At 60.9% G+C, this 24,362-nt stretch overlaps 8 protein-coding genes across 8 annotated transcripts; 4 read left to right on the forward strand and 4 right to left on the reverse strand.

Moving 5' to 3' along the window:
• Positions 1 to 4,728: 4,728 nt before the first annotated feature.
• Positions 4,729 to 6,521, reverse strand: BXZ73DRAFT_107021 (uncharacterized protein; the record flags this gene model as incomplete). The annotated part of the gene is made up of 3 exons (XM_048016804.1): positions 4,729 to 4,763; positions 4,826 to 5,345; positions 5,406 to 6,521. The coding sequence occupies 3 exons, from the start codon at positions 6,519 to 6,521 to the stop codon at positions 4,729 to 4,731; spliced, it is 1,671 nt and encodes a 556-aa protein (XP_047872151.1).
• Positions 6,522 to 7,380: 859 nt separating this feature from the next.
• BXZ73DRAFT_107022 (uncharacterized protein) lies at positions 7,381 to 8,178 on the forward strand (the record flags this gene model as incomplete). The annotated part of the gene is made up of 1 exon (XM_048016805.1): positions 7,381 to 8,178. One exon carries the CDS (start codon positions 7,381 to 7,383, stop codon positions 8,176 to 8,178), a length of 798 nt encoding a protein of 265 aa, XP_047872152.1.
• Positions 8,179 to 8,839: 661 nt separating this feature from the next.
• Positions 8,840 to 9,214, forward strand: BXZ73DRAFT_34804 (uncharacterized protein; the record flags this gene model as incomplete). The annotated part of the gene is made up of 1 exon (XM_048017859.1): positions 8,840 to 9,214. A coding segment is annotated over one exon (375 nt), but the record flags the coding sequence as incomplete, so codon positions are not given.
• Positions 9,215 to 10,004: 790 nt separating this feature from the next.
• Positions 10,005 to 11,651, reverse strand: BXZ73DRAFT_107024 (uncharacterized protein; the record flags this gene model as incomplete). The annotated part of the gene is made up of 11 exons (XM_048016806.1): positions 10,005 to 10,343; positions 10,401 to 10,449; positions 10,506 to 10,521; positions 10,576 to 10,725; positions 10,781 to 10,788; positions 10,835 to 10,926; positions 10,981 to 11,075; positions 11,122 to 11,173; positions 11,297 to 11,454; positions 11,504 to 11,538; positions 11,593 to 11,651. The coding sequence occupies 11 exons, from the start codon at positions 11,649 to 11,651 to the stop codon at positions 10,005 to 10,007; spliced, it is 1,053 nt and encodes a 350-aa protein (XP_047872154.1).
• Positions 11,652 to 12,744: 1,093 nt separating this feature from the next.
• Positions 12,745 to 15,333, reverse strand: BXZ73DRAFT_93001 (actin-like ATPase domain-containing protein; the record flags this gene model as incomplete). The annotated part of the gene is given in 8 exon segments (XM_048026559.1): positions 12,745 to 13,352; positions 13,451 to 13,835; positions 13,885 to 14,081; positions 14,207 to 14,332; positions 14,497 to 14,777; positions 14,852 to 14,964; positions 15,021 to 15,100; positions 15,120 to 15,333. The coding sequence occupies 8 exon segments, from the start codon at positions 15,331 to 15,333 to the stop codon at positions 12,745 to 12,747; spliced, it is 2,004 nt and encodes a 667-aa protein (XP_047872155.1).
• Positions 15,334 to 15,716: 383 nt separating this feature from the next.
• On the reverse strand, positions 15,717 to 16,876 carry BXZ73DRAFT_107026 (rab-type small GTP-binding protein; the record flags this gene model as incomplete). The annotated part of the gene is made up of 6 exons (XM_048016807.1): positions 15,717 to 15,846; positions 16,093 to 16,300; positions 16,408 to 16,516; positions 16,573 to 16,703; positions 16,759 to 16,780; positions 16,844 to 16,876. The coding sequence occupies 6 exons, from the start codon at positions 16,874 to 16,876 to the stop codon at positions 15,717 to 15,719; spliced, it is 633 nt and encodes a 210-aa protein (XP_047872156.1).
• A 494-nt stretch (positions 16,877 to 17,370) lies between these two features.
• BXZ73DRAFT_93004 (DOT1-domain-containing protein) lies at positions 17,371 to 19,910 on the forward strand (the record flags this gene model as incomplete). The annotated part of the gene is made up of 11 exons (XM_048026560.1): positions 17,371 to 17,476; positions 17,510 to 17,601; positions 17,623 to 17,722; positions 17,747 to 17,817; positions 17,839 to 17,953; positions 18,236 to 18,338; positions 18,388 to 18,470; positions 18,522 to 19,442; positions 19,515 to 19,594; positions 19,649 to 19,657; positions 19,710 to 19,910. 11 exons carry the CDS (start codon positions 17,371 to 17,373, stop codon positions 19,908 to 19,910), a joined length of 1,881 nt encoding a protein of 626 aa, XP_047872157.1.
• A 2,723-nt stretch (positions 19,911 to 22,633) lies between these two features.
• BXZ73DRAFT_55623 (uncharacterized protein) lies at positions 22,634 to 23,148 on the forward strand (the record flags this gene model as incomplete). The annotated part of the gene is made up of 4 exons (XM_048021376.1): positions 22,634 to 22,681; positions 22,745 to 22,831; positions 22,874 to 22,996; positions 23,059 to 23,148. The coding sequence occupies 4 exons, from the start codon at positions 22,634 to 22,636 to the stop codon at positions 23,146 to 23,148; spliced, it is 348 nt and encodes a 115-aa protein (XP_047872158.1).
• Positions 23,149 to 24,362: the final 1,214 nt, after the last annotated feature.

A 24,362-nucleotide genomic window follows, 5' to 3' on the forward strand; every position in this document is an offset into this window, starting at 1 on the left:
GTGCGCGCCCTCTCGTCTCGCGTCTATCGTCTCTCTGCTCGTCTTCCTCTCCTCTCCTCCGCGTTCGCGCACTCCGTCCCCTTCCTCCTCCGCGACACCCTCGGACGTCCTGTCCCACGGTGTTCGTCCCCTCTACCGACTTCCCGCGCTTCACGCCTACGCGGACTCGACCTCAGCCCTCTCCCCTTGTTGACTCTTCCCGGAGTTAGCATCACATCACCGCCACCAGAAGCAAGTGGGTCCCCAAGCTGTGCCGCAGTTTCGGCGGCTGGCGAACGGCATCCTCCGGTGAGGATCTGAACCTGCTTGAACATGGAGTATCAAGTGGCGTTACTATCCCCGCCAAAGGAGTAATAACGTCCACCTCACCACAACTGTATCACGATTCAATGAGGAATAGACGTTGTGTGTGCGGATAATGCCACCAGTCAGGCGTGTGGAGGTATCAAATTGACGAGCACGTACCCTAGAGGCCGGCACGACGACAAAATTCTTCGTTGTGCGCTTACATAAGTTCCACCAACATGACCCTGAGGCCGAATCCAGACGCACGTCGGTCTTTCCCGAGCGGAGCGTAAATCCTGGACTGGTCACCGGCCCGGATGGTTTCCAGCGTCTATCGCTTTTGTCCAGAACGTCTATCGCCGCCTCGTGCTGGCAGCAGATTCGGTATGCCTTCGCGCTCGCTGCCTGCTCGCCCTCTCGCCGCTTCGTAGATGGGTAAGTATGGATCTGTAAACTGAGTCACGCAGAGTGCCTGCGGCTTTGCGGCGACCGCGCCCGAGAGGACGACTAGCGGAGATATACAGCTGGTGAGTGTCACTTCCTTCTCTTCGGTGCCCTTGAAACCAAGCTCGCCTGCAGCGTCTGCTCCTACTAGCGCTAATCCAGGTGAGCAGCGCCTCTCCCCCTTCGTTATATCGCTCTTACTAACATCGCGATTGGTTCCGTTCTTACAAACTATCTCGCCCAGAATATGCGGCACCGTGTGTTCATCTGTCGCACTGACATGGCGCGGGGTTCTGGGTCGGATTCCCCGTTATCATCGTCGTTGAGCAGTGACACAGACCTCTCACGTGTCCGCATTGAGAACATTCAGCAGCTACTCCGCTCAGCGCAGCCTTACAGCCGGGGTATCTGATACGCTCCGCATCTACACTCTAATATGTACTGAGCTCGTTCTACGACTCGGGTATCGTCACAGTCCTACGGCTTCTCCTCGCTATCACACAGCCCTACGGAACGACAAGGTCAGCGCGGCACCAGCCTGACAGTCGGCGGCATCGGTACGTACGCCCAGAACGCGCACATGGTCCACATGCACACGCACATCGGGTTGCAGAAGATCGGGCGGAGGCACCCCATCACAAGCTTGCAGTCGTGGCAGCAGCGCCCGCAGCGCCCGCAACGGCCCTTCTGAGGTTCGTCGTCTTCATCGTCATTGTCGTCCGGGAATTTGGGTCGAGTCCCGTCCTGCCAGTATTTCACCGCACGATCAGCGCCGGTGTCGTTCAGTGAGCGGGGAGAGCGAACGCACCTGCGGAGCAATCTTCATGGACTCGACGCCCCGGGGCTCGGTGCCGTTCGGTCCGCCGATCAGTGCCTCGGAGTCGGAGGCGTCGAGGACGGCAGGCTTGCTCGTTGTCGAATTCATGCTCGGAAGTCCCGGGAGGTGAAGCCGATGTTGATGGTTGAAGGTGGCAAGTGGAGGTGGGGCATTCGGGACGAAGATGTTCGCTCTGAGGTGCAGACTTTGCAGGCTGGGTGAACTCGAGTTCATATCTACTGACGGAAACCGGAAAGCATCGGCGCTTAGGCTGTGTGCCGGACGTCGGGCGACGTTGCGACGATCGGATGTGGAATTTGTAGACGATGATGCAGTGCTTGAAGTGCTTTGCACGGCGCGGGGCTCGTTTCTCCGCGGCCTTACGGACACGGAACATCGCGTAACGCCGTAAGCAGTTCAAACCCGCGCGAGACCGTCAGGAACCGACGATCCAAGCGGTGCACTAAAGAGTACGCACCGCTTTATGTAACAGCCGTTGTCATAACAATAATTAGGCCCTCTGGAAAAGTGTGCGGTAATGGGGATGGCGGCTTTCGCGTGCAACATTGTCCGGTCGAACATCTCAAGACGTGTTGCCGAGGCGAGCCCAAGTGAAACTCCAGGTTGAAGTCAGCTGTAAGAGGCTGTAAGTATGTCCGAACTGTGAGGGGCGCCCATCGTCATGACGCGACATAAAACGGCTCGCAAAAGGCAGAATTGCGAGTCGGTATCCGCTATACACGACCTGTGCCGCCAAGCACAAACCACTCCGGTGCTTCGCAAGCCGCTTCCGACGTGCACGGACTCCGAAGCACCTGGGATGCTGGCCAAGGTACAGTAAGTACTTGCTGTTGGGCTTGGGAGTCGGAGGATCTGGGAAACCCGCGCACGGCCCGTCGCCCGACGCTGACGGCGGTGGCAGTCCGCGGGCACCGTGCAACATGCGCGCCGCGGATGGTCTTGGCAAGATGAGGGCGCGCCTCAATGTCCGATTCATACATAATCTACCCGCCGGCGGCCTTTCTAGTATTTACCCCCGAGCGCTACAGTACATCGCCACCAACTTCGTTACCGCGCCGCCACTGCTTCACCCGCTCTCCGCCCCACTTGTCGTAAGTACTTCCCCCAGGTGACATCCACGTCCTTGAACTCGTCCGTGCGCGCCGAGTCCGCTGTGTGTCCCGCGCCACGCGTCTGGGAAATACAGGGATCACTACCTGGTAAACAGTGTCGCTCGAGAGGCCCGGGCAACTCCTGGCGACATTCGAATGGCCCAGGACAAGACGGCGCTACTGCCTGATGTGCATCCACCGGCGCTGGTAGGTGCGCGCGTCCGGTCAGATCGTGATCCCACCCCCACCGGCCCAGACGTTGGCGCGATCTCTCCGCGCCCTCGTCCCCGTCCCAGCCCCACCCTTGCCTCTAGTGACTAGGGCGCGCCTCCCCGCCGCGCTATGTCGACGAGGGTTCGTGTCAAGACGCGACACGCCGCGGGTTTCCGCACTTGCCTCCAGTTTTCGTCAGCACCCCGCGATCTCGTCCCAGTGGTCAACGAGCAGGTAGAGCAAGTTGCCAATGCCCATGCGTGTGAGGTATTTACCTCTGCTGCCTTCCGCATATGCGTTGCGATCGAATTCGACGACGAGATGACGGAGACTCGGAAGCGCCCCCTTCCTCGACCGCCGCCGGGGAGGTTCGTCATGGCAGGTACGGCTTGCCATAAGGAGCCCACTTTGACGGCGCTGAGACGGAGGGTGTCAAGAGAAGGATTTCCGTTGTGGAGGGTGGCGAACAAGATTCTGGGGAATTTACAGAAGGGACTGAGAGGACGTCGGTGAGCTGGAGGGATCGAGGATTTGGGAACCAGTGTACCGGCCGGCTTCCAACGCTCAACTCCTATCCCACCGGGGAGCCATGTGGCCGTCTTTGATGGACGAGAAGAGCGAGAGCGGGATGGGCGGCGAGGACTGCGTCGAGCCTGGCGACACATCGTGTGCTTGTCACCGAACGGGTTGTGTTGAGGGGGCACTGTGAAGCTGATGTGGCGAAAGAGACGGGATTGAGCTCTGTTCACCATTACCGGCAGACTAGGGGGCAGTTGTGGAACATTGGAGACAGCGTCGATGATGAGATTGCGGTGCCAGTTTGGACGACATTGTGGGGAAAAAGGACAGCCAGTGCGAGATGGACGGTCCGGGTATCGCGGGCCGTATTCTGCCGATCACATTGTATGTCGTGCTGCAAGCGCCAGCGACCTCCGCCCACGCGTGAGCTGCTTGCAGACTATTACCAGCTCGCCTTTGCTGGAGCGTGCTGCTCGTCCACCTCAAACTCATCCGGTATGTCGCCTCGCTTCGAGCAGCAATGTGCAGCGCCTGCTGACAGAACTCGCCCGTGTCTTCCATCGCCACAGGCAAGGGTCCCGTTGCTGGCCGCTCGCCCTCGTCCCAGCGTCCACTTCTCCACCTCCCCACTCACAGACCATCACCGCCCTACTTCCGATTGAGCACGAACTCATGTCCAAGCTTCTCCCCGGTGGCGGCGCCGACACCCCAGGGCAGCCACGCGACCTGTGCGTGCGCGTGGCCGAGGGTCCTCACCGCACTCGACGCGAACACGAGTGATGCAAGCGTCCAGTAGAGAGCGCGATGAAAGGCACCACGAACCAGCCGGGGCTTGGGGTGCTCGCGGCATGCGAAGACAACACCGCTCCGCTGTGGGAGGAGCATGTGTGCGACCAGTGCCGGGTTGTGAGTGTTTCATCCTGCCCTTGCGTATCCCCTCCTCCGCAGAGTAGGGTCGCTTGTGCTGCGCGACCGTGACGTGTTTGCAGTCGTCGCCGACGTGGACAATAGTTGCACGATGCACGATGCGTGATGCACGACGCTGCGTTCAAAGCTTCAGGCGGCTTGGCTTCGTCGTGGTTCTTCTCGTTGGTGCGAAGTTGATGCGCGTGTACAATTCATGAACCCTGATGTGGAAGGCGGGTGAGGGGGTGGTATACTGCTCGAATATATCCCGGTGGTGTCCACCGAATGAATAGGGATAGAACGCACGAGTGGACACACGCGCGAGTCGGGGTTGGTCGCGGTCGGTAGCAAACTCCTGACGGGCGGGAAACGTCGATGTAGGGCACCTCGCTCCTAAAGCCAGGTAAAAGCATACATTCGGCACTGTGTGTGCTACCGCTCATATCGGCACTTCGCGGAGTAGAATCCTGCACGCGTCAACGATCAGCCCCCGCGCACGCAGGCAGGTCAGACGCGACGAAACGCTCACCGTCGAGGCTCCTCGCAGGGTCAAAGTCCGCGCGTCCGATGAGCTCGCGCGCACGCTCCCCGGCCTCCCTCCAGATCTCCACCGGAGCGCGCGCCGCGCCGTCGCCCTCGACCCACCACCACCGCTTGTCGCGCGGGACCTCCTCCCGCAGCACCTGCAGCCTCCGCAGCGCGGGGCCGACGAACTCGCTCGTCGGCCCCCACCGCCGCTCGACGGCGTCCTCGCGCGCGAGCTCCGCCGTCACCTCCGGGGCGAGGGGGGTGCGCCGCGCGAGCGCGCGCGCAATGTCGGACCTGGGGAAACAGGAGGAGAGCGAGAGGACGCGGAGGGTCGGGACGGCCTCGACGAGCCGCAGAGGGAGCGGGCGGAGCGCTTCGGCGCGGCGGGCCTCGGTGGTGCGCCAGGCGTCCGCCTGGGCCATGCTCAGCGACGCCTGGAAGTATCGTGTGATCGGCGGAAAGTGGAGGGAGAGATGGACGAGCGCCAGGGATGCGGATCGCAGTGCGGCGAGGAGCGGCTCCTGGGTGTGGCGCGCGCGGTCAGCGGGCGGGGAAAAGAGCGGGGCGAAGACGCGACGGACCATGTACTCGTGCACGTCGCACTCGCGCGGCGCGATGCCAATCTCGAGCGAGCGCAGCCAGGGCGCGGCACCGCACAGCATGTCCCAGACACATTCCCGGTCCACCATCGCGGCTGCCGTGTGGAGCTCGAGGGAAGTGGGCCGGACGGCCGAAAGCAGCTGGAGGAAGTCATTGAAGAGCCCTGGGTCGGAGATCGGCGTACTGCTCGCCCCGAATGCCAACGAGCCGACCTGCCCGATGCGCCTGGCAGACAGGATGAGAGCGGGTGAGACGACGTTAAGCTGCTTGAGCCCGGTGGGCCATCGGTCTTCGTCCGCCATGGGGAGTACCACGGGCTCGTCTGTCTGCGAATAGAGTTGCAGAGACAAGCTAATGATGTTCGGACACAGGGTGATGATCCCCGGGACGATCTGAGAAAGACGGCTGAAAGAAAGGTGGCGAATGGAGGGAAGGATGGTTTGGGCTGCATTAGGCAGTCGGAGGGGATCCGTCAGCACGAGGTACGAGATGAGGGCGAGGGTGTGCAGGCTCTGCATGGAGGCGAGGCCGGAGACGAGGGCTGAGAGGTCGATGCCATCAGGCTCAACATACATCTCGTCGAATTCAAGTGTCAATGAGGTCAAGTACCGACTTGATAGCATCTTCGGCAGAGCTGCCACCGTCTCAGGACCGACATCTATCAGGCTCGCTTGCTCGAGGTTGTGCATGGCGCCGATAGCTTCTACGAGGAGTGCGTCTTCGTCTAAGAAGAACTCGAAGTTGTGAATAACAATAGTGCGAAGATTGGAGGCCTGGCTGAGAAGTTTGCGCAAAGGAGGAACATCGACATCGCAGAAATGGTGGAGGGTGAAATGGCGGAGGTGCTGGACGCGGGGGACCTGGGAAAACGGCTCTGGTGCGCACATATACCGCGACAGTGCGTGAGCTTCGGAGGCGTCCTCTTCGTCCACTTCGTCGTTTCTGTGCCAGTACACGTTGGTGAAGACGCGGGATATGGCAAGGGGGTAGGCGCGTCTGGAGGTGGAAGAGGTCGCGAGCGCATCGCTGCGGCCCAGGAGGGAGAATATCGTGAGAAGGATCTCGTTGGGGAGAGAGAGAAGGGAGGTGGAGTCCATTTTCGAGGCCTGTCCTCACCCGCACCGCTCGTACGGGATGGGCCGTCGGTACGGGGACCCGTGCTAGTTAGCTGTCTAGGTCTGGCCGGGGTGGGTTTGGGGTGGGTGGAGATGAGTGGGGGGAGGGATGCGCAGACGTCGAGGCCGGCATCGGCGTCTACGCGTCTTTCCTCTTGTCCTCATCTTCGCCTAATCTTCGCCATGCATCTGCCTTTCCGACCCTGTATACCTTGCGTCGTCTGAGCACTTCAGCCCTTGTAAACGATCAACGGCCCGGCTCTAGCATTCAATCTGCCCTGGACGGCTTCAAGCTCGAGTCGTTGATGGATATGCAGAGGCGTAACAACGCCGTCAGGCCTCCCAAGCCACGATGGGGCTCGTAGACGTGTACCTGCGGTGTTGAATGGTGGCTTTCTTTGGTGCGTGTCCTTGCGCTCGTGTATTGCGCCGTATTCCCATGTTTTTGTACCTTTCACTGGCGTCCTCCAGGAGTGGATGGCCCGGTTCGTTAGTATCTGTGTCCCCGAAGCAAGCCTTCACTCAGTCATTTCCTTCACTGCACCTCCCGCCCGAATTTCAGACCACACGAAACGCCGTTGGCAAGTTCCGCAATGTCGCGCTGTCGTCGTGAAAGCCAGTGTCCACCTCCTATAACACCAACGACGGTCCTATCGGGGGCTCGCTCTTCCCGAGCCGCCTGAGCACAGCTGGTCGGAACACCAGGCGCGGAAGCGGTGGGAGAAGGCTGCACACGTTCTGCGCCGCGACGCGAGAGCATAGGCAATCGCACCTTGACCTCGTACCACGACCATCTTTTCCGGCGTCTACCCCCTCCCTGCCGACGCTCCCCCCTTGTACGATGTCGCCCTCTAACAAGAAGGGCAAAAAGAAAGCAAAGTTCGCCGCCGCTATCGCGCGCGAGGACTCCCCACCACCACCGCCCGCCGCCTTCGATGACTACGGCGAACCCATCCCCACCCACGACCTCGGCGTAGACGAAGAACGCCGCCTCGCCGAGGAATACTACGCCGACCCCGCCGGGTATGATACAGCCCACGGCACCTCCGATCACCCCTCGTTGTTCGAACACATCGACGACCTCCCCCTCCTCCTTGACGACTTCCAAGACCAGTTCGACGAAGCTGTCCTCCTCAACCGCCACATCAAGGACCGCTTCGACACCGACGGTTCTCTCCCCACCTTCCAGCACGACGACGGCTTCCTGGAGCTCCCCGAGCTCCTCCGCCTGTCGAGCCAAATCGCCCAACACTGCTTCAAGGGCACCTCCACCCTCCAGGCATACGTCAATGCGGCGCGCGACTTCGACCTCCCCGCCCCCGCATTGACCTCCATCCTCTCCCTCAACGGGCCCTCCATACTCGCGGTCGGCTATGTCGCACAATTCATACAGGAGATACTACCCAGCCTGGTGGCCTCCCTCACTCCCCCACCCCCCGTCCCCGCACCCGCACCGCGGACCGACGCGGCCACCTCTCCCCCGCCGTCCCCGCCCTGCCCCCTCCCCCACGCCGATGTGCCGATGACCGACACTCCCGCTCCTGCCCGCGTCCCGCCGCCAACCCTCGACCCTACTGCGGCCCCTTCGCTCCCACACACGCCCCACGGCACCCCCCTGCACCGCGCAGCCAGCCCCTGAGCCCGCGCCCACGCTCCCTCCTTCCCGCCTTCCCCCGACCTCATGGCTACGCCCACGCCCACGCCCACACGGCCCCCCTCCCCCGTAATCGTCGGGCACACCGGCTTGGCGGCCCGTCCCCCAAGCCCCCCTCCCCCAACGTTGACGTCCCGGATCCCACATGGGTGAAGGTTGCACGCAGGCGGGGGAGGGCCGGGCAAAGCCCTCGCGTCTCCCCCAAGGGGGTGCGGCCGGCCGAGCCGAGCCCCCCACCAGCATCTGGCGACAAGCCGAGGCCTCCCTCCTCCCTCCACGCAACGCTCGCAGCCCTTCGACAGCGTCGCCCTGCGGGCTCCTCCCACGTCCTCTACTTCCGCGAGGTCACCCCCGACTCGGCGCACCGGCGCAGCTGGGCGGACGCCCGCCTCCTGGACCTCTTCCGCACGGAGTGCGACACCCCCATCGCCCGCATCTCCACCAACGCCGCGCGCACGCGCTGGTCCGTCCTACCGACCGCGCCCCCGCAAGGCACCCGCATTGACCTCGACGCTCAGGCGCAGGTCATCCACTCCCACATGGAGGCCGTCCTCGGGACGCCTCTCCGACTCTCCCGCTACCAGGACCGGGCCACGGTGCTCTTCTCACAAGTCGAGTGCCGCGACTCCACCCCGACAACGACTTCGAACCGGTCACCGCCCGGGAGGCCCTCGAAGCTGCTGTCGCCCGCTCCGGGAACCGTGTGTGGGCCTCCGCGCTCACCCACGTCTCTCCCGCTCCGAATGCGATCCGTTGGGGCCCCCATGACCCCGACGCCACCACCGCCACCCTCTTCGTCGACATCGTCGACGACGCCCACTTCCACACCCTCAAGGCCGTTCACGGAACGCGTCTCCTCTTCAACAACGGGCCCCGCGCGTGCACCCACGCTCGCCTCGCCCGCACCCGCCCCCAGTGCTCGAACTGCCAACAGTTCGGGCACGTGGCCCCTCGCTGCCGTGCACCCCCGAAGTGCGGTCTGTGCGCAGGCGCCCACGAAACCCGCCTGCACGCCATGCGTGTGCCGGGCCCCACGCAACACAACAGGAAGTGCGCGAACTGCTCCGGCAGGCACGCCGCCTTCGATGCCATGTGCCCTCGCCGGTCGCCCCACGACGCGAAGGGCGCAACCGCCCAACTGCAACCCAAGGGCCGTCGCCCTCGTCAAGAACGTCCTCTGGCAACTCGGGCGTAGGCCAGCGAAGAGTCTGGGTTCCAGACGCGTACGGCGATTTTCGATTGGATATGCTCGACTCCCGGTTCGGTTTCATGGGGCACCTGCGGCTCCTTTCCACACGTCAACTGGCTCATGCCGAGGACCCGCGCCCACGGGCGACAATTGAAAGCGGGACGGGCCTCAGCACCGCGTTAACGTTACGGTACATACGTACACCCTATGTGACTCGGTGGGATAGACAGAACCAATCTCATGAATCATTTCCAGAAGCATTCGATCATGGTGACTGCGTCCGCGGGATTACAAACATCGTCTGCGCTCATACAGCACGTGTGCTCAGGAAGTAGAGTCGGCGGGGTGAACGCATGACACGATGCGCCGCCGCCGCGAAGAACAGGCGCGAAGGGAAGGAAAGTAGGGCACGGGCGTGGATGCTGGAGTGCATTCCATGAGCAACCCTGCAAACAGGCCCATCGCGACCGGCGCTCAAGCGCTCACCGTCGAGGCTCCTCACTGGCGCACACCGGGCGAGATCTCAAGATCTCATGTCTCGATACTACCGAGAACGCAACGACATCACGTCTCCGTCCAAATCCGAGTGAACAAATGCTCCCTCACCTCATGCCCGCTTTGGCTACTCATCATCACTGGCATCGTGGACCCTGCCCATTTGACCCAAATCCGCGCCAATGGAGCCGAGAGCAGAGACCGCGCCGGCGGGACGAGACCCGCCGAATCCAAACTCGCAGTCTGACAAGGTCGAGCGGAGAGGATCGCCGGGCGCGAGCTTCATCGTCTGTTGATGCGCCTCCTGCAAATCCAACAGGAAGCGGGAGACGAGGATCCCGGTGAGTCTGTTCGACATGTGGTTCGTCAGCAGCGCGTCGCTAGCAATTGAGCGGCCCACCGCGGATAGAAGTACTGACGGATCTGTGAAAACCGTGAAGAACGATCCTTGCGAGAAGGTGAGTTGCTGCGGGCCAGTCAAACATGAGCGCGCGGATTAGGATGCTCGGAGTTCATCACGTACGGCGGCCAAAGTGAACGACATGTGTAGAATGTTCAGGATGAGAAGTGCGCTGTGAAATATATATGTCAGGTTTGGCATTCGTGGACCAGATGGTTCAGTGCGCACACGAAGTACAAGGTTCCTGTTCACAGAGGATCATGAGTAAGGACGGTGCATTCTTCCGCAAATGACTTACCGTTCCAAACCAGAATGTCGGCGAACATGCGTGGCTGACCCTCCGATCTGCTGAAACCCCAGGCCCATTCACGCGGAAAGACAGCGTCTTCCACGTAAGAACCACCAGGATGCAGTCCGCGGCGATCAAAATGAACGAGATAACACACCCCTTCGCGAGAGAGCGTGAGCGATTGCATCGAATTTTCCATACGCCGCCGACATACCACTGAGACTCGTCCATCAGCGTCCTCGCGTTGTTTTATAAAAGAGCCGCGTACCTGATCAGAAATGACTCTGGAAACGTCCCAGTGTCCGTCAGGCAACCCCACTGTGGGTCGCTGACCCCGAAATACGGCTGCGAAAACGTGGCCTGTGCGCATCAGTCAGGAATCGCGCATGAAGAGACACGGTCGAAGAGACGTACGAAGTTGAACGCGACTCCCACGATGGAGAGTACAAACACTAGCACGGCAAGAACACGGCTACCGCTCAAGGCCAAGGTGCGCATTGCGGAGAACACTGTCCCGCATGTGAGAACAAGTACTGAAACGCAGTCGGTACGCACAAGCGGTGGGGATCCCGTGCACGCATAGCACCGCCATGGTTAAGCGCATGAGCTGTGTGCAACTGGGACTCGATTAGTGTGCCTGGTATCTCTTCACGTAGGAGAGGATCTCACGTCTGTGGTGGACGATGTCAGCCGCCCATCGGAAGACGGTAAAGCCGGGAGTGGTACGCACCTCGTCCGTGAAGGCATGATATCCAATGAAAGTGAGGAGTGGCCAGAGCAAGAACGAGTATCGGTTCAAGAGGAAGAGAGCGGTCGCGCTCGAAAACGGACGCATCCAAAAGAAGTCGATCTCTCGACCAAGGTGAGCATAGTCGAACGCAAGCACAACTAGCAACCGTGAGCCGACCGGGCCCACAAGAGCCGGGGAACGACGGACCAGCTGCAGCGAAAGTAAGATAGCTTTCGGTATACCTGCGTGAAAGCAATCAGCACCACAAAGCTGAACGCGATGGAGAACAGACTCACAGATCCTGCTCTTGCTGGATCAACGCCGCGGCAATGTCGGTGATATTCTGTGAAGACATATCACTCTCTCTTGAACGATGTCAGTGCTCCCACGTGAAAGGGGTGAGAGACGAAGCGCAAATACGGGAATCGCAACTCGCCTACTATATACGCTTCCCGATGTGATACCGCCTCGGAGGGTTTGATTTGAATGCCTTCTACGAGCTGTACCCAACGATAGATGGTTGTCATCTATACCGCGGTGCACTCCAGCGCAAGTTCGCGGAAAGGTACTCACGATCACCAAGGGATCAGATGACGCGTACAGCACACACGCTATGTGGGAAATAGACGTTAGGGTTGTCAACCGATCGTCAACAACACCTCCGAGGAAGCATTGCCCTGGACGCATAGATCGCAGGGCGCTGCCACCTGTGAACGTGCGCCCGTGCGAGACCAATGGTTGTTTTTGGATGACGGGAAGGGGGCGGTGAAGGACCGGAGGGGACCACAAAGACGTGAGAGGATCGACAGATTGTCGGCGGGGGACGAGACGCCGCTAATTACAAGATTTGACAAACAGCGCGAGAGGTGGGAAACGCACCAAGCCTTTATTCCTATAATCGGAGCCGCCCACACGTTCGTCGCGGTGAACCACAAGAACGAGAAATGGTACTGACCATGACCAGCGGGGGCACCGGGTGGTAGAAACCGACGAACATAACGCTCCGTGCCGCGAAGACGCCTGCCGCTGAGGCAATGTTGTTCCTGATGTCATCGCCCGTGCGCAGACGACGTGCGGAAACACGCACCTATCAAGGCAAGAACCCAGAACGCACTGCCCGACATACAGAGAGCTGCCGGAGCTTTCCTGGGCCGGACGAGGATCGCACTGGAGCCGCACAGGATTGCCGCAACGACTGCGGAAATCGTTCTTCGCGTAAAACGCCGAGTGCCGGGGCGTCTCTTCGTGCATTGCCGGGACCGATGGTCGTAGAGGAACATGTCGTGCTTCTCAACGTCCTGGCTACGCTTGTGAGAGGTCGAGACAGACGACGATCGGTGTCTTGCAGCGCGAACTAGGAGCTTATGAAAACGGCAGTGTATCCATGTTCGTCCAGAATACATGAGATGAATGGTACATTCCTCACCGACGACCTCGCATGCGTGCCCTTACATCGCCACCGACGAGTTCCAGTTCCCGCCCCACCACCGCTTCACCCGCTCCCCGCCCCACTCGTCGTACTCCGCGCGCGTCACGCCCACACCCTTGAACTCCTCCGTCCGCGCGAAGTCCGCCATCCCGCGCCACGCGTCCAGCACCGGGTCCGCCGCCTGCACGATCTCCAGCGGCATCTCCGGCGGCAGGATCGGGCGCAGCGTCGCCCGCAGGCGGTCCGAGAGCCCGGGCAGCTGCGACGGGCCCCCGGTGAGGAAGACGTTGCGGACGAGGCGGCCCTTGTCTTGCTCGGGGAAGCGCGCGAGGACGTTCTGCAGAACCTCCCCGAGCCCGGCGGAGTCGACGCCGGCCATGGAGGGAGAGAACCAGGCCTCGGGGACGCGCCAGCGCTCGACGGACAGGTGGATGCGCGACTTGCCCTGGACGTCGCCGTCGTCGTAGCGCGGTCTGAAGGCCTCCATGAGGGCGGATTGTTGGGATGTGAGGGCGGCGTGCGTGTGGTCCTCGGTGAATGTGGGGTCGTGCTGGAGGAGCTTCTGCTCGACGGCGGCGAGGTTCGCGAGGTCGTCTTCTTCGTCCGAGGAGGCGCGGCGTTGTTGATCTTGCGATATATCGCCCAGTCGGCATCGTCGGCGCCAAACGTGTCCTCTGAGGCAAGCAAGGTTGAGGGGGTGTATGCGCTCCGGAAGAAGAAAGAACTCACCGCCCGCTGCCTTCCTCCTCTTCTTCGGCATCCGGTCGTCCGCCGCAAATTCGCGATGTTCTTCATCCTCGCCTGCGCAGCCGCGCTCTTCCGGTCCAACAATGCGGCTTTCCGCCGGTTGCGATCCTTGATGCGCGTCATGAGCGACTCCTGCTCTCGCCGAAGCTTCGCAGACCACCCGCTCAGGTCGCGGTCGCGCTCTTCCCCCTCGCGCTTCTCCGCGGCGGCGATCTCCTCGCGCTCGCGCTCCTTCTCGCGCTTGGCCCGCTCCCGCGCTTCGTGGCCCGCCTTCATGAGCTTCTGTTTCTTCTTCTCCTTCAGACTATCCTCGTCGAGCTCATCGTCGGGAACATCGACCAGAGGGAACGATGGAGGCTCGTCCTGGAGAGCCCGTCAACGAAGGACCGAGCACATACACGCACGTACTCACCTCCGGCTCCTCTCCGTCCGCATCCTTCCTCCGCGCCTTCTTGAGGTCGGCCTCCAGCTTCTTGATCGTGCCGTCGAGCGCGGCGTCGTTGGAGAAGCCCTCCTCTTTCAATGTCTCCGCCCACTCTCGCTTCGTCTCCTCGTCCTTTCGCTCCCGCACGCTGACGAGGTGCGCTAGGTCTGCTCTTTTTGGAGAAGCTACGGCAGACCAAAGTCAGCACCAGCCGCACAGTCACGCACAGAGGGACGCCAAAAGGGATCGAGGCTTGCGAGAACCCCGAGGAGTGGACCCAACGCCGTCGCTGCCGAGATGAGATGCCAACGTACCTTCTCCATGCGCGACTTCGCCGCCAGCTCCTGCAGCTTCCGCCCCTGCTCCCTCCTCCGCTCTGCGATCCTCGCCAACTCCTCCTCCGTCTTCTCCTCCGTCACCGGAGCGTGAACGGGAACTGGATGATGCGTTCGCACGCGCGGATGTTCAGTGGGTCTTTGAGCTTGCGCAGCAACGCGTTGTAGTCCGGCGAGAACCCGCAGAAGGTCTGCAGTATCCACTGTTGTCGTCCACAAAGTCAGTGGCTCCATGTGGTAGACGGTCTAAGGAGAGAGAGGGTACCGTACGTTGCAGTTGGTGTTGGCGATTTTGTTGGGGAACGTGGGGTACTTGAGCTGGATGAGCTTGAGCATGTACTCGGTCGCTGGGACGCTCCCCAGTTGATTCGCTTCGCGTGGCTCATGAGCCCTTTGCCGTGGAGGATGGGGATGACGGATGTTGAGGCGGTGTTGAAGGAGACGACAAGGCCGTCGCCGTGGAAGGGTACGGGGGGAGAGGGGATGTTGTTGTGGTAGAAGGACATCACGGAGTCGACGCAGAACGCAACGAGGGGACGGAGTATGCTCGAACATGAGCTCGGAGGTCACTGGAAGGGAGTATGAGCGTGAAGCAAAATATGCGGGACCGATAGCGCGACGTACGGGCTCGTGAATGCAGCGGCGAGGACAGTCGCTCGGTCATGAGAATTGGATGGTCCACCATCGGGGTGTCGATACCCAGGTGGATAAACGCATAGTCAAGCGCGTTTTCCTAGCATACACGTAGCATAAGGGCGCATATAGCCAGATAAACAGCTCGATCACTACCAACGCGTCGAAGTTGAGCAAAACGTCCCCTTCCCAAGCCGACTTCGCCTGCGACCGCGCTCCTCCTTCGATATCAATCCCTCGCCGAAGAGCAGCAACGGCTTGTTTGTCCGCGCTCCTTGTATTTCGCTATCGTGTTGATACCAGACCGCGGTGTGTTGGAGGTGCAGAACCCGAAGCGCAGGTTGCTGGACCCATTGTCAATGCACAGTGGTGTGTGCTTGCCGCGGTGGTCATCGTAGGACGCCGGGACGTGGACAATGGGTAGAGGTTGTAGGGGCAGGAGAGAGATATGAGCCTCGTCCACCTCCATGGCGGACATGATGAGGGCAGGGGCGAGGTGGGAGAGTGAAGGCATCATCCAAGCAAGTGTGCGCGAAGTAGACCGCGCGCTCGTCCGGGCCTTCTGGTCGATTGCCATATTTGGGAGCGACGTCGAGACACGACACAAGTACGCATGGCATAGAACAGGGTAAAAATACTTTGCAAACCGCACAACACTTATAATTTCATGATAAATAAGTAGATTGCTAAAGAAAACATCAGCTACGCTCTTCTCCGGTTCAGGAGGTCGAAGGCGGGGCCGAAGATATGGTACGCGGTATGTACGTCTAGTGTACATTGTGCACATACGATGGAGCGCAGTAAGACGCATATGGAGTACGAAGGTGACAGCGCCAGATACATTTCATAGGCTTACGAGCAACAGCCTGGTGTAGGCTGGCTCGAGGGCTGGTTGACCTTGACGGAGCCCTCGGCACCTTGTGAACCAGGCCCAGCGCCCACAGCATCTGACTGTGAGTCGATGAGACGGGTCTTGATGTCCCTGAGTAGAGGATGGAGGGTCAGCATCGTTGACGGAGCGGAGGGATATAGAGGGGTATTGAATTGTAGACGCTTGGACGCATGTGGGTGACAGGGGGAGGGACGTGGTGGAAGAGGGAAACAACATGACGAAGCTCCTGCGAGAACTCAACAGCCTCCTTATGCAGCGGTGACCAGAGACATAGGCCATAGATACGTCGACCCTCCCACCACAATCCAATGCGCAATGAAAAACGGCGAAACTCACCTCGCGAGCGTGAAGAATGCCTCCTCGACGCCATCGTTGATCTTCGCCGAGGTCTCCATGAACTTGATGCCGAGCTCGTTGGCGAGCTCACGACCCTGCTCCTCAGTAACGGCGCGTTTCTCGGACCAGTCGGACTTGTTACCAATGAGAACCTTGTTGACGCCTTCTGACGCGTGCTGGTCGATGTTGGCGTGCCATGTGCGGATATCTGAGGGCAAACAACAGCAGTCGACAGACATAGTATTATGCATCATGAAGAGAAGAAAACAGATGACTGATGAGCGACAGATTTTGTGCGAGGGTGAATGAACGTACTGTTGAATGAGCGTTCGTCCGTGACATCGTACACGAGGAGGATGCCCATCGCTCCGCGATAATAAGCTGTGGTGATCGTCCTGAAACGCTCCTGGCCGGCGGTATCCCACTGGGAACATGTGCGTAAGGTTAAGTGGAAGAAGAACAGACGACGTGGGGGCGCACAATCTGGAGCTTGATGCGCTTGCCGTCAAGCTCAATGGTGCGGATCTTGAAGTCAATGCCGATGGTGGTGATGAAGGAGGGCGTCCATGCGTCGTCGCAGAATCGCAGAAGCAGACAAGACTTGCCGACGCCTAGAAACCATGTCTCTTCAGCACCTCCTATAGCCTCTACGCCGTGCTTGCGTACCTGAATCACCGATGAGAAGCAGCTGAGAAGGCGGCACGGATTAGCGGGCTGTGTAGGTCCCAACGAAGCGGAATAGAAGACTGACCTTGATCAGAAAGTCATAGTGAGGAGGAGGCATGGTCTACAGGTCCGGTGAAAGTGTGAAGCAAGTAATGGACCCTTTCCGGCCTTCGGGACAGAGGACGACGGGGGAGGGACGAGGAGGTGGCGAGAGGAGCTGCGCAGCGCGCTACAAGCGACGCCCCAGCATATGGCCCTTGCCACGTGCAAGTTGCAACTGCCTTTTCGAGAGAACCAGGCACCTAATATTTGATTAATGTGAACTTGAACTTGGACCTGGACCTCCACGGCACAATAACAAAACTTTGGGGCCACTGGCCACCCCCTGTGCCCACAAAGCAACCACGTATTATTTAGCTGCTTGTGTCTCTTATCCTTGCAAGTCTGTGTCCGTCGCTAGGACCAAACAAGGATCAGCGTGCGGCGAACAAGGCGTCTCTCCGGCGCTTCCATGACTGATAAGTGCGAGCTTACCGGGGAGAAACCGTGCGCAAACGCCGGCCGTTGACGCAAACGAGCTCACTGCCACAAACTGCCTCTCTCCCCTCGACCATGACGATGGGCTCGTCCTCGACCGTCCTCCCCGCGACGACCGACCACAGCTTCTTCTCCAAGCACCTCTCCTCGACCTCGGCCTCGCACCCCATCGTCGCGACTCGTGTAGTGACCACCCGCGTCGTCACCGTCCCAGCCCAGCCCCCCAGCGCTCCGCCCCCACCTCCTACCCGCGCGCCCTCGACGCCCCCGACACGCGACCTCGACGCGTTTTCCAAGCGCAAATGCGTGGACATCCTCCCCAGAAAGAGCCCGAAGAAACGACGCGTCTCGCCGTCGCCTGAGCCGAATCCTGCGCCCAAAGCGACACCTGCACCCCCACTGCGTCAGCGTCCGCGGCCACGATCCAGTGCGCTCTCCACCTCCAGTCGAGACACGTCCCTCGCGCCGTCGCTCCCTGGACCATCTCGCGGCTCGACTCCCAGCACGCGGGCGACGTCGGTGGTCAGCGCTGCCACGCCGCAGCCACCACCACCACCACCGCGGGAGTGCTGGACCGATGAAGACGGAGAGCCAAGCGAGGGCTTTTTCAGCTCGGAAAAGGCAGTGGTCCGGTTGATGAAGAGGCGATATATGACCTGTAAGTGCTTCTCTTTGTTCTTCGTGGCGTTTTAGCAGCCAATCAGTTCGTCGAATGGCGGTTGTCCTCATGCTGCGGCAGTACGTTACTGGTTGAGTTCGAGTATCTGAGGTACATCTGTACGCGTCCCGTGAATCATCTGAGTCCGCGTTCACGACCAACATGGCACGCTAGCGCCCCGGCTGGTCCTTTCGTCTACGCTCACTTGATCCTCTCTCATGCGTGTATTCCGAACCTGCATCGTTCTGTTCATGCATATATCTGGCTGACCTTCTCGTTCAGACTTCATAAACCCCAACGACCCACACGACAAGTCATTTGAGCCACATGAAACCAACTACCCAGTCGCTACTCTGGAATATCCCAATAAGAACGCTTGTGAGAGGTATGCCGCAACTTGTGCCCGACTATATGGCATACTGAGAGGACACCAGGTATATCCTACTTGCTCCTCGAGACAAGGACCATTATAATCCCATAATGTGTTTGGAGTCTAGCCTCTACACCATGATTCAGCGTACGTCCGCTTGCTTTGTCTCGTGGCGTCGAGTACTGACCTGTATGCCAGACTACCTAACCCCAGAGCAGGCTGAGCTCCTCGGGTCCATTCCTAAGGAGGAGATTCGCGGTGACGATGCTGACGATTCGGACTCGGACGATGAGTTCTCGCGTGAGCCTCTCTGCCCCTTATCCGACGCAACCCCACCTCCGTTGTCCCGACCATCTACCCCGGGTTCGATCAAGAGCTGTTCCTCCGGCTCATCGGTCCACTCCACCGAATCTTCTCTCTCTGGAGCGTCGTCCCTCTCCTCCGTCTGCGCTCTGTCTTGCTACGCCAAGCGCGACTCTCCCACGGACGAGCCGAGAACGGACCACCTCCGCCTCCTCCGACGCGCCATCAAGGAACGCGACGGTCCCCTCTTTCTCAAAGTCGTCGACGCGATCAACGCCCTCCTCCGGCTCTTCAAGCACCCTCCAGCTCCGGTCGATCCGTTTGACGAGCCGCGCGAGCCAATGCACGCCGTCGTCCGCTCCTGGCCGCACATTCCGGACGGCGTCGTCAAGCGCATGGTCGAGGAGGTCTACCAGCGCGCGGTCGGCCCTCGCATCAAGGAGCTCAAGCGCTACGAAGCCTTCTCCTCCGAGGTGTACGGCGAGCTCATGCCGCCCTTCGTCGACGACATCGTCCGCGCGACCGGCCTCACCGCCAACTCGCTCTTCCTCGACCTCGGCTCGGGCGTCGGCAACGTCGCGCTGCAGGCGTCGCTGGCGACAGGCTGCACGAGCTACGGGATCGAGATCCTGCCGGGGCCAGCCGGTCTCGCAAGTGCGCAACTCGCCCAGTACGCGCACCGCTGTCGGATGTGGGGCGTGCGCATGGGCAAGGTCGAGCTCGAGCAGGGGAACATGCTCCAAAGCCCGCACGTCGACGCGCTCGTCAAGGAGGCCGACGTCGTGCTGGTCAACAACAAGGTTTTCGACGAGCCGCGTGCGTCTCCTTCATTTCCGAGTGCCTTCGTGGTCCGTGATGCGCGGGGCGCTGACATGCGGTTCTTCGCAGTGAACGAGGCGCTCAGGCAGAAGTTCCTCGACCTCAAGGAGGGCGCGATCGTGGTCTCGCTCAAGTGCCTGATGGGCTCGGTGCGCTCGAGCGCACGCACGACGGGCGAGCGGAGCTCGTCTCCCGCCCTCAAGGAGCGCAACGTACGCCGTCTCGCTTTCCGGATCTTAGCACCACTGCTGACGCGTCGCACAGCTCGACGACATCGGGGAGATCTTCACGGTCAGCGTGCGGCGGTACCACCCCGGCTACGTCTCCTGGGGCGGTGGCGGCGGCGAGTACTTCCTCCAGCGGATGAACCGGGAGGACTACGCGCGGCGCAAGACGCAGTTCGAGAAGACGCGGACGCGGACGAGCGCGCGGGCGCGGCGGTGGACCGGCCAGGACCTATATTAGATTCGCAGCGCCCCATCCAGCAACGTACGCGCCTCGCTTTCGGAGGCCGTCGAACGCGCGAAGTGGGCCCCCTCATCGCCGGCGTCGGGTTCACGATCTGTCTATGCTCTGGCCTGGGTCGGGCACCTCGCTTCTCGACGCAGGATCCGAGTCGCAGCGAAGCCGCGCCCTGCTCCAAAGTTGCGCGCCATGATTAATACCGGTCTTCCTCTAGACTAGAACGGGCGTAGCGGGTGCGATTTGGGCGGGCCTCACGCTGCATCCTCATCTTCAACCACACCTATACTTCCTTTTTATTTCCTTCCCTTAGATCGCTCTTCAGACAGCTGAACTTGACGTCGCCACCCGCCATATGTGAGACGTTCTCTGACAGTTGCCTCCCTACACTTTACCCTACCTTCACCTAGTGTCCCAAAGACGCTGCCGTTACTCCACTATGTACAACGCATCTCGACCGCCTTCTTAATTTCTTCGGTAGCCTCTCGTCACTCTGCCATCGGCCTCGTCTCAACGCACACGCCGTACATACTACACTTTATCTCGCCCTGCTGTGATACCCGCTCGTCCGCTTTCCTCTGCTTTCGCTGCCTCTTTTGTCGGTCGTTCCCGCGCGTAATGCGTGCGCGACTGTGATAGTACGCAGCTATTAATCGGATTCCTGTTTTCTGCTTTCCTTTTGCGTTTGTCCGCCTTTCGCTCCTCAAGTCATGCTCGAGCCTCCGCGCCCGGATCTGTTACTGTGAGAGGCAACTCCACTCACTCATCCCGCTGACTGATGCCCTTTTTGAGTGCCAGGGTGGCCGATGGTACTCGGGCGTGCTCTGCGGCGATGGACGTGCCGCGCCCGTTCCCGTCTCAGTCTGCGCTCGTGCGGGAGGTGGCGCGGTGCACGCCATCTGAACACCTGAAGCTTTATCTTGTGCTTCCTAGCTGTCCCCATTCACGACGGAGGCAGTTGGTCCGTCGTTGGTGGGCTCCACCACCCCAAACTCAGACGAACGCCGACTGCACCTGCGTCGGAAGCCAACTATTCCCGGGTTCGCTTCGTTCACGCAAGTCCTTCTCTCGGATTCCGTCATCTCACGATCTTTTGCGTCTTTCGGTGTCTAGATCCCGCGCTTCCTCGGGTCTGGGCGTTCCGGTCAGAAGCTAGAACCAGCCCACTCCCTTGTCTCGTAGTCTGTGGAATACGATACTATGGCGCGCGGATCCCTCCGCCGCACACGCATGTGCGTCCGGTCGCCGGGCTCTCCCAGCAAAGCAAGGTGCGCAGGAGGTCTTCTAGTCTCGCACTGTCACTCACCGACGACCTTCCAACCGCAGCCTCGAGTCCCAGGAAGGTGTGACGTTTCTGGAAGGGTGCGCAGTCGCAGGCACCCATACTTTTTCTTTCTTTTTTGGAAACGTTGTCTCACAGATCAGAGGCATCGGTCCCTTTTGGCACCCATACTTCCACCGACCACAAACATGTGCTCGTACAGTGCGAGCCTTCTCGCCCGTGACTGTCTGGCGGCTCCCTAACATCGGCGGTCCAGCGTCGCCGTTCTTGTCTCCCTCGGATCACGCTTCCAAGATCTCAAACGTTCTCCCCGTCGAGTTTGATCCACGGGTGAGAACGAAGTGCCGGGCATGCCTGGTGACCGGGGCTTCTCCGCACACAGGTGCGTCTTCAGAAGCCAAACAGACATACCTCACGTCACCGACGAACTTCTAGCATCAGACGTTCTCCCCAACGCCATGCAATGGCCACAGCCTCGATACTGTAGCGTGCCGTCAGTTTTCGAGGGCCTACCCCGCATTTACGGCGATGCTGCGGCCGGCCGTACTACCCCTGTGGACGGTGGTGCAATGTGGAGAACCAGCCCGCTGCCAGGGATATACTCATACGCACGCCGCGGGTTCCACATGCATATATATGACTTGTCTGCACGTATGCTCCACCCGCCCGCCGCGCTATTCCTGTCGTTGCTGATTTGAAGAGTTCATCAAGCACGACGTCGTCCGTCCCGACAACGGATGGGCCGCATCTGGGGTACCGCCAGGCGCGCGATCGATGCACTGGCTCGATCGATGGACGCTCCCGTGCGCTGCAGGCTGAGAGCCGTGCCTCGCCGGCTCCGCACGCACCACGCAAACCGGTGCAGGAGCACGTCGGGGTGGCATCTCGCCGGGCTTCGCGATGGTCGGGAGGGCAGACGATGAGGAGGGTGCGCACACCGCCTCGGTCTGCAGCTGCGCACGTGCCCGCCAGAGATTATCTTGTGCATCTGGTGGCTAATTATACCCGACCCCTCTAGCGCCGGCCGCGATGACGTCTGTCTGGACCGTCCTCCGTCCTCACCGCTCGTCCTGAACACCCCGGAGCGGGTGCCCACGAGCAGGGCCGGGCTGCAGCGACGGCGACGCTCGCTGCCGCCGCCGCCGCCGCCGGCCACAGGATGCAGCGCGCGTGACAATGGGGCTCGCGGGACCGCAGCGGTGGGCACGAGGGGAGCAATCGCCGCCGTGATACCCAGCTCCAGGTCGCGCTATTCTTAGCGTGCCCACTAGGCACGACGGACCCGTCCCGATCCCCTCGCGCTTCTGGTTTGTGCGCCGTGGGGAGTGCGGGGTGCGGACTCGGGGCTGGGTATATAAACCGCGCCAGGGCCCCTCGATCCCGCAGTCTCGCACTCACCCACCACTGCACACCCCCACGCTCACCCCCACACTCTTCATACACCATGGGATGGTTCTCCGAGGACTCTGACCAGGCCCAGGCCTACGACCAGGTGCGCTCCGCGCGCCGTCGCGGACGGGACCGCCGCTGACGAGCCCGCTCGCGCCGCCCCCAGGTCGTGAACGCGCCCCACAAGGCCGAGCTCTCGCACGAGCTCCTCGCCGCCGCCGCGTCCTACGAGGTGCGCCCGTCCCCTTCGTCCGTGCCGTCGCGCGCGTGCTCACCCCCGCGTCCGCGCGCACAGGCCGCGAAGGCGTACGAGAAGCACGTCGCCGCCAACGGCGCGCCCGACAGCCACGCGAAGGCGAAGGAGATCCTCGCCGGCTTCGCGGGCGCGTTCGTCGACCGCATGGTCGAGACCAAGGGCGTACGTCCCCCCTCTCCCGCTGTTTCCCATGAAGGCGGGGCTGATCGCACGCGCGCTCGCAGCTCGACGCGATCGACAACTACAAGGCGAAGAAGGCGGCGGAGAGCCAGGTGACGGAGGTCATCACCGAGGAGACGTACACCAACTACTGAGCGCGGACGTCGTCTGCGATGTACGAGAGCGGCGTTTCTGGACGGAATGTATAACATCTTGGAATCGCGCGACTGGGCTGTGTGTGCTGCGAGCGTCCAGGCAGGGGATGCGGGGGCCTCTGTTTGTGTCGTTCTTTTAGCGTGAGTGCGTGCAGCTACTGGTGCTAGCCGTCTGGATCCGCTCGTTCCGCCGTGCTCTTCGGTGGGCAAGAGTCGGAAGACACTCGAAGAACAGGTGCGCGCGGCGACACGTATGGCGACGGTGGCAGGATGAAGGAACTTCGAAGGGAGGAGCACGTTGAGGAGGACCTAGGGGACGTGATCGCGCGCAACCACGAAACGTTCGCTGTTGAGTGACGGCGTCAGGTGGAGGTCGTCGAGGTGGATGGGCGCGGAGGATACGGGAATGAAGGTGGAGTGGGACGTGGCAGGGACGGGGATGGCTAGTACGTTCGTCACTGGAGCGGACGCGAGCCTGGGACAGTTCTTCGTGTGAGTTCTCACCGACAGCGTACTCGGTGGTGTCCCGGCACCGATTCTGTTCCCGGGTAGTAGGACATATGAGGTGCTCAGAGCGTCCGTCGCAGTTCGTGCTAAACCGTTGCAGTTGCCGAGAGACCGCGGAGTGCGCGCGCCAGCACGGATCCAGACATGGCGCTTATGTAAGGCGATTAGCGCCAATCGGAACGCGCCGTGAAGTTCAAATCATGGCCTGTTATGTACTGTGCTCATGCTTCCTGCTCTATACTTGGCGGCGCCCTCGATCTTCCAAGCCCCCGCTACCTCCGGGACCTCAAGCTCAAGCTTCGTAGCCGCATCCACCGCATCCGGATGCGCCGACTCGATCGGTCGCGCGAACGTGAGACTCGTCGGCAACTGCCATGGTCTTGTCAGTTCTGTCAGATATTCGTGGAGTGCATCGCTGACTTCGGTCCGAGCTGTCTGTACAGGAGATGTTGCGAATCTGTTGAGCATTGCTTTCATCGCCGCACGGCATGGCTGTCTGGTCGACGGGAATCGCCTGCATATGTTCCAGAATAGCCATGATCATCTCGCGTTGCGTACGTTTCCATCGTCGCGGATAGTTAACGCGATCGCTTCTTTCACTGCTTTCGCGTGGTCTACCAGCTTCTCCCAGCAGTCGTACATCGCGCGCACTGCTGCTCTGAGCATGATATGCGGTGAGTACGCGTGCACTGGTGCTGAGTGTTCAC

This window comes from Epithele typhae (genome assembly GCF_022376455.1).
Source record: "Epithele typhae strain CBS 203.58 chromosome Unknown BXZ73scaffold_97, whole genome shotgun sequence".
Taxonomy (NCBI): domain Eukaryota; kingdom Fungi; phylum Basidiomycota; class Agaricomycetes; order Polyporales; family Epitheliaceae; genus Epithele; species Epithele typhae.